This window comes from Monodon monoceros, unplaced genomic scaffold, assembly GCF_005190385.1.
Source record: "Monodon monoceros isolate NGI ecotype Baffin Bay Population unplaced genomic scaffold, NGI_Narwhal_1 Super_Scaffold_18, whole genome shotgun sequence".
Lineage (NCBI taxonomy): Eukaryota > Metazoa > Chordata > Mammalia > Artiodactyla > Monodontidae > Monodon > Monodon monoceros.
In genome coordinates this window covers 179,189,787-179,202,935 of record NW_021703774.1, presented here as the reverse complement: position 1 = coordinate 179,202,935, position 13,149 = coordinate 179,189,787, and the positions used below count along the sequence as shown (strand labels likewise).

The following is a 13,149-nucleotide window of genomic DNA, read 5'->3' as shown; positions in this document are numbered from 1 at the left end:
TGTCCCCGTGCCCTCCCCCCTCAGCTTACCCCGGTTCTCCTGGGCCCCTGCCGGGAGGGGTCTCCAGGGGCTGCGTGTGCTCTCTGTGTCTCTCCCGTCTCTCTCTGTCTCTGTCCCCTCCACCTCTCTCTCTCCTTCTGTCTCTCTCTGCCTCTGACACTTTATGTCCCCCATCTCTGCCTGTCTCTCTCCAGGTGTGGGACACGCTGCCCCCGCCCCCTGCCCCCCACGGGCAGTACTTGCACAGACCTTGTGTGGTTCGCAGCCTGGCAGACCTCAGCTCTCTTCTCAGTCTTTGGAAAAAGCAAATCAATTGTGCTGCCGAACAAAATCTCCCAGCTCCAAGAATAGAGTTTTAAAAATCCGTCTGGCCCCAAGAATATTTCTGTGAACGCGGTCAGTGTTTTCCTGAGGCCGTGTTGTCCCAGGCACGGGCTGCATGGACAGTCTTCCCTGGCAGCGCCGACGGCCTGCAGACCAGCTCAGAGCTGTGGGGCAGGGCCGGAGAGGCTCACAGCCCGCAGGGCCCCCAGGCGCCCTCCCGACCCCCCTCCAGGCGGCCCTGGGGACACACATGCCCCTGTGCCCACTCTACCTCCAGCACTGATGGGGGTCGGTTTTCTGAGTCCATCCCGCAGGCAGAGGGTGACCTTGTCATGTTAAAGTGACAGGCATGGCAGCGAGCACCAGAGTGTCACCGCGTCTCCCCCCACGTGGCCCGAGCCTGCAGCCACTCCTGCTACAGGTCTGATGGGAGCCTGTTCCCACGCCGCTCCTCCAGGGTCTGTGGACGGGGCTCCAGCTGCCCAGGCTTACCTCTGGCGGTTGCAGGAAAACCAGAGAAGGATTGAAGAAGCTCTTGCTTTGCTTTCAGGACTACAAAGAGGAGGGAAGGCAGCAGGGGTGTGCACGTGTCCTGAGGTTTTTGGCTGTTGGACGCCGGCTCTCAGGAGAGCAGTGGGATCCAGACCTCAGATCTCAGACCTCGGGCGGGGTTCCGGAGGGGAGTGACTTGCGCTCTCTGCCCTGACGTGACCTCTCGCACGCTGGTGACTCGTTAGAAAGGGGGGATGCAGTGTAAAATCACACTCCGTGCGCAAGTCAGGACGGTCAGCAGGTGCTTTCGGTGTCTGTGTGTCACTCTCTGCACTTCTGGGGGTGTCACTGTGGCCCGAGGTGACACAGGCACATCCTTGGGTCCCTCCAGCGTCGTGCTAAAGGGAACTCGGCAGAGGACGGTTTCGGGCACCAAGCTCCCTAGCTGAGGTCTCGAGAGCCAGAACGGCCTCCATGACAACCTGCGACCCATTCCTGATGAGCCAGGGGGCTCTCCAGAAGGCGTTGGCGAGGGCGCCCAGGTCCCCCAGTGTCATGAAGATGTGTCCCCCACCCTCACGCTCCGAGTCCCCCAGGCCGGAACCTCAATGAACCAGGGCCTCTCGGCCACCAGACCTGCCCCCTGGGAAGGGTCTCCCCATCTGAGGGGTCTCACCGGGATGTTGAGGGGCTCGAGGTGGACATCCCAATGGGTGTTTGGAGATTTCCTTCATGACAACTTGGAGCACTTCTTGTTGGAGAACAAACAGGAAAGGAAAGAAAGACAAGGAACAGAGCGGTTTCAAACTGCTTCCAATTTCACACCATCTCTTCCCGGCAGGAGGCTGCAGCCGAGAATGTGCTCCGGGCGGGGGCCGGGCGGGCGCGGCAGCTGTTCGCCGGATCAGGTGTTCTGGGAACCCGGCTTGCTGGCTGCCCCGTCTCTTGGCCACTGAGCAAAGCTGCCCAGGGACAGGGGAGCCGTCTCTGCCCACCCCCTCCTCCGTGCTCACAGAGGATTCGGGAAGCGTCATGCCTGCATTTCCAAGGACACGAGACCTCCCACCTCCGTCCTCTGGTGACGGTGTCTGCCCTGGGCTGGGGGGGCCACATGCTGCTTCTGCAGAGAACCAGACAGTAAACATGGCAGGCTTTTTGTGCCACAAGCGATCCCTGTTGCATATTCTTTATTTTCACAACTCTTTAAACATGTAACGGCCCTCGTAGCTCACAGGCCACAGGCTAGATTTGCCCCGCCGACCCTGCCAGAGGCCAAGGTAGCCCTCTTCCTCCCCACTGTGGTTTCTGAGCACCCTTATTGTAGGCTACTCCCCTTTCCCCCACCCCAGGAGGGGCTGCCGTGGACAGCGCCAGCCTCCGACGCGTGTGCCCCCTTTTCTCAGGTGAGCAGATCAAGGCTGGTTAGCAGGGGCACACGGGCATGGAGGGCGGGAGAGCCGGCTCTGGGCCGGGGTTCTCTGTGCTGCCCTGTGCCCCCTCCCGCCCTGCCAAGGCCCCTGAGGAAGGAGGGTCCAGCGGACGCCCCATGTTGGCCGGGAAGCCCCGACAGGCATGCCCAGGGCAGGCGGCCTGAGCCACGGGCCTGCCCAAGTCTGGGCAGTCCTCCCGAGTTCCCTCATCCCCAACGTGCCTGACCCTGAGCTGGAAATGCAGAAATGGGGCAGGGGACGGCATAGGCTTTGCTTGGAAATTCGAGGCGGAATAGGAGTGGGTGGCCTGGCCCAGCTCTGCTGGTTCAACCTGCCCCCCAGAGAGCAGATCCGGGCCCTGGGGGCTCCTGGCTGCATGGCAGTTGCAAGGATGCTCTAAGATTCCAAAGGCTGCCCATTTTTCACAGCGGATCAGTGCGGAATTCCTCCACACAGCTGTTGCTGTAATTGGGCCCCATTAGGAGAGTGTGAGCTCTTGCTGGGCGGCTCCCCACCTCCTACCGACCCCACGCACGGTGGTCTCGAATTAGCGCGGCAGCTGTGACCAAAGCCCAGGCACTCCGGCTCGGCAGGGCTGGCTCCTCCCCCCAGATTGGAAACATCCTTTGTGGGAGAGAAAGCCCAGCTCCCTTTCTCATCCTTCCCTCCCTCCTCCCCACTGCCCACCCCCAACCCGCTCCCCAGATGGAGCCAGATCTGTGGAGGCTGCACAACCTAATGGCTCGAGTGCGGCCTGGTTGGAATCCCAGCTCGGCCTCTTCCCAGCTGTGTGACGCCGGGTGAGGAGCTCAACCTCTCTGAGCTTAGCCGGCAAATGGGGATTATTAGAGATTATTGTGCCTTCTGCAGGGCTGACAGTTGGGCTGTTATTACTGTCATTGCTACAATATTATAATCGGGATTCGAAACAATGTACTTCTCACTTGGAAGTCTGCGATCCCCAAAGCGAGAGGGTCCAAAAATATTTGCAGAGTGAATACGTGGAATAATTAAAGGGTGAGGATTAGACAAGGCCAGAATTTGATGGGGAAAGGCCTTCTGTCCCCCAGGTCATTGCCCCCATGGGCACAGGGACCACTGGTGGCTGCCTTTTCACATTGTGTCACTTCTCCGTCCCTGGAAAGCACTGCCTGACATTGTTACGGGAGTTGAAATTCAACTCTGTGCTGAAATGTGGGGTGATCACCTCTGACCCGCCCACCTTCAAGTCATTAAAGGCGACCCCATGCCCCAGTAGGAGGCGTGGGAATTCACAGCCCAAGAAGAGCCCAGATCCCAGGGGATTCCCTTGGGGCGGGGCGGGGTGGGAGAGGGTTGTCACAGTTCAGCAACAGCCCAGCCCCACCGGCATCCCGGCCTTGGGTCTCGGGACTTTCAAACTTGCGTCTGTCGAGCAGCCATCGCTGGAGATCCATGACCCCCTTTTCTTCACTTATGATTAAGGGTTATCTAACAAACAAGTTATCGATAAGCGGGGTCAAGCTGAAGTGCATTCGTATGATTCTGTCAATACGCAGGTTATTTCTATAACTAAAAAGGGTTGAGAATAAAAGACAAATGTGCACGTAGAACCGATAATTGACCTGTGATTTATTTTCCCCCTTGGGAGACGCCAAGGTGCAAAGTCCCCCGGGCTGCAGGGCCCCGGAGGCGGCTTCTCCAGATGGGCTGCCATCCAGGTGTCCGGGCGAGGCTGGAGTACAGCTATCAGAAGGTCCGGAAGCCAGTCTGCATGGCCCGCAGTGGTCCCAGAAGGACGTATTTTCAGACGTGAGTGGGCAGAGCCACCTCTGGTTTGCGATGGGCAGAGCCCGTTGTTGGTTTAAGTGAACGGGATTGAGCACAGCAGGGAAGCCGCGGGAAGCCGGTCCTGCACGCGCCTGACACTCGCGATGGATGAGCAATGTTCTGGGGCCGCAGAAGGGTCGGCCGCACGGGGACACTGGGCTTTTGGAATGTGAAAGAACGTTCTAGAAAAGCTGGGACTCTTGCAGGGTCTGAGGCCTCCCAAGTCCACGTGCTCCTTCCAGCTCTTGGCTTTCTCCTCTTGAACCCAGACCCTCAGGAGGAAGCTCTGGCACCAGATCCAGGAACAAACAGCTGTTTGCTTCTCCTGGTTTCCAGGGGTGCGTTTCCAGCTCCTGGAGCTGGCTATCGTGAGGTCCCTGGACGCACCAGTGGTTCCCGAAGGCTGAAAGTTATGGCTGTCATGAGCCATTGATTGGATGTGCCACACGTCACCCAGCTCTTAGGATTTACGTGCACTTCCTCTGGGGACATCAATCTTCCGGAAGCAGCTGTCCCCTGAGACCAGGTGGGACACTGAACACGCACCTCCTCAGGATGAGGGCCCGCGGAGGCCGGCCTGGGCTCAGGCCTCAGCTCACTGCCTGGCAGAGGGGGATTCTGGAGCCCGTGCCATGGCTGCTGACACAAGCGTGGACCCAGCGGCCTCCTCCTGCCAGCGCCTGCCTAGTCGGCGCCCCAACCTGAACCCCCTCATGACCCGGCCCACCAGACTGTTCTCTGTGTCCAGAGCGCAGCTGGACCCGAGCCCCCAGGTAGAAGCTCTGGGAACGAGCTCCTGCTGGGGCCAGGACAAGAGGGCAGGGGCTCCTAGGCCAGGTCAGGGTTGGACCCAGGCCACCCCATTCACGGTGGTGACAGAAAGGGCTGAGCGGTGTCTGTGGGGTCCGGGCCCTGAGACCCGAGCTGCCCAACGTGTGAGGAACCTGTATGTGGTCTGGGGGAGAAGTCAGAGCCTTGTTGGAACGGCTCAGCCAGAGGTTGGGTGTCCTGAGCTGGGCGTGACCTGCACCCTCTTCTCTCTTGAAAGGGGCAGCTTTGGGGGGCAGTCCTGGGGGAGCAGGGGTCCTTGCAAACGACCCCCCCCAGAACAACGGCCGCCCCCAGGGAAGGTGGTCAGCCCGAGCCCTGCCCCAAGTGTGCCCATGTCCCCATGGCATCAGACACAGGGGACAAGGCAAGGTCACAGTGGTGGCAGGCCAAGGGGGCCATGTGTCACTGCCCTGGGGGCCTGGGTGGGCTGCTGCCCAGGCAAGGAGCTGGCGGGAGTGACAGGTGGGACCCCCATCCAGATGGCTCTGAGGGGCCTGTGATTCCGAGGGAAAGACCAGGGACTTGCCGTCTGCTCGGGGAGTGTTCGTGGTGAGTTCGGCTCAGGTGCTGGGCTGTTACAAGGTGGCCTGTGGGTTGGAAGGAAGCTGGGGAGCCTGGGGCTGGTGGCACTGCCCTTATTTCTTTGGGCTCTTTATTGGCAAGACGGTTGCAGCGGGAAGCCTGCTCTGTCAGATGCCTGGGTGACCAGGGGTCAGAGACCAGGCAGGTCCACACCTGGGCTGCCTTCAGTCTTTCCTTGGCAAAGGGGCTGCACAGCCCTGCCCTGTTTCGGTGCCCCTGCCCCACGGGCCCCACACTCTCCATCCCTGCGGGTGGACGCCTGTGTCCACCCTTGCCAACTGTGCACATGTGGGAAGGTTACTCTACCTCTCTGAGCTCCTTTCTCATCTGTAAAGAGGGTGACGGCAGCTCTCCCTCAGAGGCTTGTTCTCAGTTCTAATGCCTAACGTGAGCCCACCCGGCGCCCGGCCCGGCCGGCCCTCTGTTCCTTGCTATCTTGCTGTGTCCCTTCGGCGGCCTCTGACAGGTCCCCCAGCTGATGGTGGGGAACCGGGGCCCTGCGGCCTGAGCTCTGTGCCCCACCCCCACCCCCAGAGCCCACCGTGGCATGTCAACAGGCGGGTGAGCAGGGAAGACCCGAGGACTGCCACCGCTTGGCATCCAGGGCTTACACGAGGCCACCCTTCCCTGTCCGCATCCTGCAGACCCTCCTTCCTCCCCTGCTCCCCCCGCCCCGGCCCCCAACCATCCGCCTGGCCAGCACCGGCATCCATATTCACCCTCAGAGGCAAATTGAAACCCCGCCTGACACCTGAGGATGCCCAAGGCAGCGGGGCCCTCAGGGCCTCTCTGAACCTGGCGGTCCCTTCCGCCCTCTGGGCCAGCTTATCTGCCCACCTCTACCCCTAACTTCTGAGGGGGCTCCCTGTTCGCGTTGGTATTGTTGGAGAAGCGGGTGGGCTTCAGCCGTTGCCTCTTCCCCAAAATAGCTGACACTGGAATCAACGCGGTTTCAATATTTCTTTAAATGTCTCCAAGGCACCTTCCATGGGGCAGGGCAGACCAAAGGTGCCCAATGGGTGCTTCTGGAAGGAGACTGTGAAGGGGACCTAGGACAGACTAGACCATAAACCTGGGGGACTCAGAGGGCGTGATTCGTTCACTCACTCAGTCGTCTGTCCTGCAGGAGGGGAGGTATGGGCACCCGACAGCCCCGGGCAGGGCAGGCTGTCTAGAAGAGGGGCGCGTGCCCACGGCCAGGGGCTGCCAGCGAACAGAGTGTTGTCAGCACATCTGACAGCGGGCAAACCATGCCCAGAGCGCTGGGGCCATGCAGGGAAGTGTGGGCCAGGAAAAGCCGTCCGCCCCTCGTTAGCTTGTGCTAATAAGGCCCCGAAACACTGCACAGAGGTTAAGAGACGTAGAGGCCCCCACTCCGGGGTGGAGGTCTGGGGGGGATCTGGGAGAATTGGGGTGAGTCTAGATAAAGCCCTCGCAGGGGGCCCAGGTTTTTTGTTGGCCAACAGAAAAAGTAGGGAAGGTGGGACTTGGCTGTCACTCAAGCTGGGCTGGTTTCTCCTGTCCCACCCCGGGGAGGGGCCGCTCCCAGTACCCCGACTTCAGGGTCCCAAGCGGGAGGCTTGGGAAATGCCTTTGGGGAGGGGAGGGTGGAGATGCCGGGCTGGGAATGTAAACAGCATGCGGAGACCTAGATGCGTTCGGGCTGGGCCCTCCAAAGGAGCCTGGGTCCTTTCTCGTGCCATACTTGACTGTGTAAATATTTTTCTTAGGAGTAAAGAGAGAGTCTCCATTCATTGGGTAAGATCTCACTTGAAAGAACTGAGAAGTATCTGTTTAGGCATAAAAGTGAAAAACAGTGTCCAAGGCGCCTTTCAAAAAAATCATTTCTGTAGCTCAAACACGGCTAAGCTGAGTTTTTTTTTTTTTTTAATGCAAAAAATAAATAAATGTGGCCCACTCCCAGTTGAGAGCTCAAGAGTTTGTGTCAACACCGTTGGAGCCTTTGCTCGGGAGCCAGAGCGGGCTGGCCTGTGCCTAACCGCCCTGACGGCTCCTGGGGGCGCTGCCAGCAGGACCCCACCCAGGCCACACGGCCGGCCTGGCGGGGGGATGGTCTGGCCGGGGTTCATTTGTGAGTCCCTGTCGGACGGGTCGGCGGCGTGTGGCTCCTTCCCACCGGACACACCACCCAGTGCCCCCCCCACCCCCGTTCCTCCAGAATCAGGAGGCCGGGGCTTGGACGCAGCCTCCAGCACCCAGCAGCTCTTTGATCTTTGCCCTGTCGCTGCAACTCCCGAGCCTCCAGCTCCTACCTGTAAAGCCGGTATAACAATAGCGCTCACCCAGATGGGGCAGCCGTGAGAAGGACGGGGGATCCGCCTTTGGGGGCCCGGACAGCACCCGCCGCCCCCGCTGTCCTCCTGTCACCACGCTGCTTCTGTGCCCATCACCGGTCACTGCGGCATTTCTACCAGGGAAAGTGGCTGTCATGGTAGGACTTTGATTTGGTCAGAAAACTCAGCCTGAGAATTGTTCCTTAAAAAGCCTGTCTTCCCAGGAAGGGAGGATGCACACGTGAGGCCTTGGGCGTTCTTTGCAGGAGTTCAGATGAGCTCGCAACAGGGAGATTCTATGAGCCCTGAGCAGGAGCGCGTTGGGTGCATTTGCGGGCATTTGAGGGCATTTGTGGGCGCTGCTTCGTTGGGCCTGAAACCCTCCTCAGAGGGCAGGTGATGCAGAGTCCAAAGCAGCTGACCACGGGGCTGGGGAGGCGGCCCCAGCCTCCGTCTTGACCTGCCTGCTCAGGCTGTGTCCCCCAGTTTCCCGGAGGGCAGCAGACTGAGGCTCAGAGCCAGGTCGGCACGGGAGGGGGTCCTCTATCAAACCCTAACCCCAGCCCTGTCTCCTGGGACAGCCGTGAGCAGTGACCTGCGCAGACGGCCCTGGCCCGGCCCATGGAGGCTTCTTCGAGCGGAGGGGCCTTGGAATCAGCTTGTAGCCACTTCTAGACGCAGACACACCTACCTCTTTGGGTGGAAAAGGCGACTGCAGCAGTGGACAGAAAGGAACAGGTTAGAGAGAGGCCTGGGCTCCAAGGCCAAGAGGAAGAGGTCGGTAAATGAGAACGTTTGGTGACCCCTTGGACCACAGGCCAGACTTGGGCAGGGGGTGGGGAATTCATTCACTTCTCTCTGGTTTTGGAAGCCGCGAGGTCGGGGCTCTGTCTGGGTTTCCTCCTGTAGGTATGTTTTCAGATCCTTTAATAACAGACTATTTTGAAGGGAGAGAAGCCTTCTGGGATCCGTTTGTGACACCAAGCAGAAAGCCTAGCCCCCTCGGGGGACGCGCCAGAACTCCGGAGCTGTGAGCGTACGGACGTCTGTGTGTGTCCTCTGGGCTGACTTTTTGCAGAACAGAGGCTATTTATTTTAAGAGTCAAAAAAGATGCTTTGAGCAACCCCACTTAGCTCAATCCTGGCACCGAGACCCACGAGAGAAGCAAACGCTCCAGGTCAAACCTCACTCTTTTGGCTAAACTGCTGAATCAAAACACACCTAATACTTCTGCCGGTGCGGAGACGGGCTTGAGAGCAGAGACCGCCGCTGCCAGCGGCCGGCCGGCCAGCGGCGCGTGTGCCGAGGGCCCAACGAGCAAAATAAAGAGGTTTTTCAGCAAAGTAGCGGCCTTGGTGGGGAGTAGGCCGGAGCAGAGGCTCCAGGAGGGGCACGTGGGGTGGGTTTGCACCCGAGGTCGGCAGTGGGCAAAGAGCAGAGGTTATGGCGGGCACACCTACCGAGGAGGGCCGTTGCATCGGGGTGGGCATGGAGAAGCTGCCGGAACGCGCCGGTCCCGGAACGCGGTCCCCGTCAGGAGGATGCTTCTTTCTTCGGAGTCGTTGACAGAGGGTTAGGCTTCCTCTGGACGGGGGCGTCAGCCAGGTTGGGCTTAACGGCCCCAGCTCTCTCTGCATCACTGGATTGGGTGGGGCTCCGTTCTGCTCACCTGTGGTCCTGCAGCTCAACTGCCCACACCCCAGGCCTGTCCAGGGGCAGCCAAGGGGCAGGCTCCGAGGCGCACCGGAGAGACCTTCGTCTGCCTGGTCCCGCCCGGCCCCGCCCGGTTCTGTGCTGTGCTTGGTGTGTTGTGCTGGCGTCTTGACCTTCAGGGAAGGTGCGGTTTGAACGTCTGCCTCTCTACCCCTAACCAGAGCTTTGCCGCCAGCACAGGCCTGCAGGCCATGGGCAGGTACAGGTCTCCCAAGGGTGGCTTCTCCGGATGCCCCCAAATCAACGGCGAGCCTGGCCCGTAACCAAGCGCACGGCCCGCATGGGCACGTGATGAGCTGGGCCTGGCTGAGAAGGCCAGCTTGTCACCTTCCTCAGGACAGTCGCCTGGTGGTCAGCACACTTGCCGGGCTTCGTGACACTTGGGAGGGTCCCTGAGGCCCCTTCTCTGGGAAGAGTCACAGCAGCAGGGTGATGAGAAGTGGCATCGCTGGGTCGTGAGGCTCCAGTTCCTCGACAGCGGGCGTTGGGTAGGGGCCCCCTTTGTCCTTCATGAGGGGACAGGACCCAGGAAGGGGAGTCATTCGGATGGGTGCGCCCCTTCCGTGGTTTTGTCCCAGGCCCTGGAGGCTGCGCGGCTTAGAAAAATTAATACACATTTTTCTCTCCCTCTGGTTCAAGCTGCCCCTTCATAAGGGGCATGTTAGTGAATCACAGGACTCGGGGCCAGCGCTCAGACCCCCAGTTCTGCGTGATGCTGACAAAGGTCTCCGGTCCAGGTGCAGGCCCGGGCAGCCTGCGGCCAGAGAGTGGTCCATCTCCCTCCCCGGGGAGCACGGTCCCTTCCTGGACACCAAGGCTTTCCTGGGATCCAAGCAGTCAGTCTCTCTCTCCTCCTGTCCCGGCGTCGACCGAGCCTCCAGCCAGCCCTCTAGGCTCTGGCTTTGGGAGTGAAAAGCAGACAGACAAGAGGGAAGCTACACAAGCCCGTCTGCTGGCAGAGCTCAGCCCCTAGGTCTCCCCCGGGCCTGTCCAGCCCGGGCCAGCGGGGACAGAGCAACTAGTGACCTGGTGTCTAGCTGGCTCTCCTGAGGAGACCTCTCTGGTGTCTCCGTGTCCTTCTCTTCTGTCTCATTCTCTGTTTTCACTCCTAGTTGCATTCCAAACCACAATTTCAGAATCTATTAAAAGAAACCTAAAGTCCCCAATTGGTTAGGATTCTCAACATTTAAAAATATGAATTATTGTTATTACAGCTGAGCCTGGGCAAATCCGCCAGCATTTTGGAACGCAGCATCTTGGTCCTCTGACCTGGCCTGCGTGGGCACCAGCGGGCACTCTCTTCCACGCTTGTCATTTGAAAAGGCAATAGTGTCATTTTAAGGGGAGGGGAAATAAAACCCCTGGATTTGACCCCATTTCTCTTATTATTTTCCAAATATTAGTTTCCATCTTGCTTTCTATTCTTATGGAAATGACATTACAAATTTATGTACATGTCTGTGCAGGGCACTTGCGATCCAGAAGGGAAAATCCCAATGATACAGCTAATTTGTCTGTTTGCTTAGCTTAGAAAGCGCTCTGGGACCCGTCGCTGAAATGCCACCCCTCTGGAGTGGAACTTGGTGGTTAAGAGGAGATGCCAGCCAGGCAAAATGCTACAGCTCTTCAGAGCCGAGCCAAGGAAAGTCCCGAGCCAAAGCTGTCCAGTGGAAGAAAGACCCAGAACGACTGGCACTTTTCTCTCCTCTCTGTCCCAAGCCTGTGTCCCATGGGCGGGGGGAGGACTTCCTGGTGCTGCCACCGCCCACTGCTGGGGCAGGAGCTCACCCCAGGAAACAAGGAGGGAGCCTATTACAAATTTCAGGCATCTCGGTGCCCCCGTTGGACCGTTCCTACTCATACGTGCGGCGGGCAGTAAGGACCCTCCGTGTGGGTCTGTACCCAGTCACTACGGGACCAGGCTGAACTCCACAGGGCGGCTCCACCCCAACAAATCGCTGTGCAACAAACGGTTGGAATAGAGGATCCCGGTTCTCCTGCCTATCTTGAAGAAGCCACCCGCCTTACCCATATTATTTCAGAGCACGCTCGCTCTGCTCACGCGATGTATAACCCGCCGTAGCTTGAGGACCGCGTTTTGTTGGAAACTAACAACCCCTTTCCAAATTGTTTTGCAGCAAATGCTGACGGACGCAGAGGTGTCGTCCCAGGAGGGCTGCATTCAAAAGGTAGGAGAGCTGGTCTGCGCCTTCTCCCCTCCCGCCCAGTGTCCACCCGAGTACGAGGTTATCTGCGGCCCGGCGTGTGCGCGGAACGCTGATTCCCGAGGGATTAGGGTGGATGCTTGTTCTCACTGTGTAGCAGTAGGGGCTCACTTCACGGAACCATCCTAGTTCCGGAGAGCCGAGGCAAGCCCCGAACCTGTGGGAATGCTTCAGGCCAGGCTGACGTGTGGAAATTAAATAAATGCAGGTTGTGTTTATTTAACTATCTCCACTGGATACTCACGTGAAAAGAATATAGAGAGAAAAAACACACAGTTGGCTGCAGATTCAACAAAGCCTCTTGCAGTACTCAGCCTCCAAAGAGGGCTCAGGCATGGCATTGAATAAGCAAACCATCAAGCGAAGGAAAGCGTCAACGTGGGCATCGTCCCCTGGTGATGGGTAACAGCCGGTTGACAAACCTTAGTTCCAAAAGGTTCAGAGAGTGAACTAGGCCCAGAAAAATACACGCGCCCCCAGAGGAAAGCAGACGTCCACAGGCAGGCACGTTCCTGCGTGTGCACGCTGCACGTTAGACAGACGGCAGAGGGATGGGATGCAGAAATCTCCTCCAAAACCCAGAAGCCGTTCATCGGGTGGAGTTCAACGTCCATAGAACTCGGGCCATCCATACGCACGCACATGCATATACACACAGAGACACACGTGCACACACATACACCCAAATGCACACATGTGCACACACACCAACACACACACACGGTAGCTGATGCGGTATTTGGGTTTTCCAGTAGGATTACTACAGCCTTCTCTCTCCTGGCATCTTGGCTTCAAAGCGCCACCCAGACAACGCAGAGAGAGTCCATCTCTTCCTGGTACCCCAACCACGTCAGGAAGCACAGCATGGGCGGCTGGGGCGATGAGTCAGCCAGGGGCTGCCCAGCTCCTATCAAGGGCTGTTTTCTTAATGTCAGAATCACGGAGCTGTGCTCACGGGGTGCTGTCACCTCTTCTGGGAGGGTCCAACGCCACTGCTTGAGCGTGCATTCCCGTCATCATGAAAATTCCTTTTTGGGTCTGGAAGTGAAAAGAAAGCAATTTGCTGGTTCTGCCAAACTTTGTAACTTTCTCCCTGTGTCTGGCTGGCTGGTTAGAGCCGAGGCCTCGGGGGAGCCGCCGTCTGGGGGGACCGATCTGTGAGGGATGGGGGCCTGCCCTTCTCACCAGGGTCAACCCCGGAGACGTTGATTTTGGAGAAAACTGTGCAATGGGGGACGTTGTCTGACCGTGCGGTGACCTCGTGAAGGGGTGACCTCTGGCAGCGGTGACCTTCTGGCCTCGTTTGTCTCCATAACCGTGGTCTGTGTCTGGCCCGGGGGGACCCTTTTGTCTGAGCAGAGCTGGGACAAGGTGTCCTCTCCCTGTCCCGCTGTCCGGGGGCCTGAGGCCTCTCTTCCTTGAAGCGCATCTGATGGCTCCGAAGTAAA

General features: G+C 58.9%; 1 protein-coding gene across 1 annotated transcript in view; it reads left to right on the top strand.

Moving 5' to 3' along the window:
• Positions 1-13,149, top strand: part of PRDM16 (PR/SET domain 16) — a 319,214-nt gene that overhangs the window by 143,308 nt on the left and 162,757 nt on the right. Inside the window, 1 exon segment of the mRNA XM_029228875.1 lies at positions 11,615-11,665. Coding sequence (XP_029084708.1) covers positions 11,615-11,665 — 51 coding nt within the window.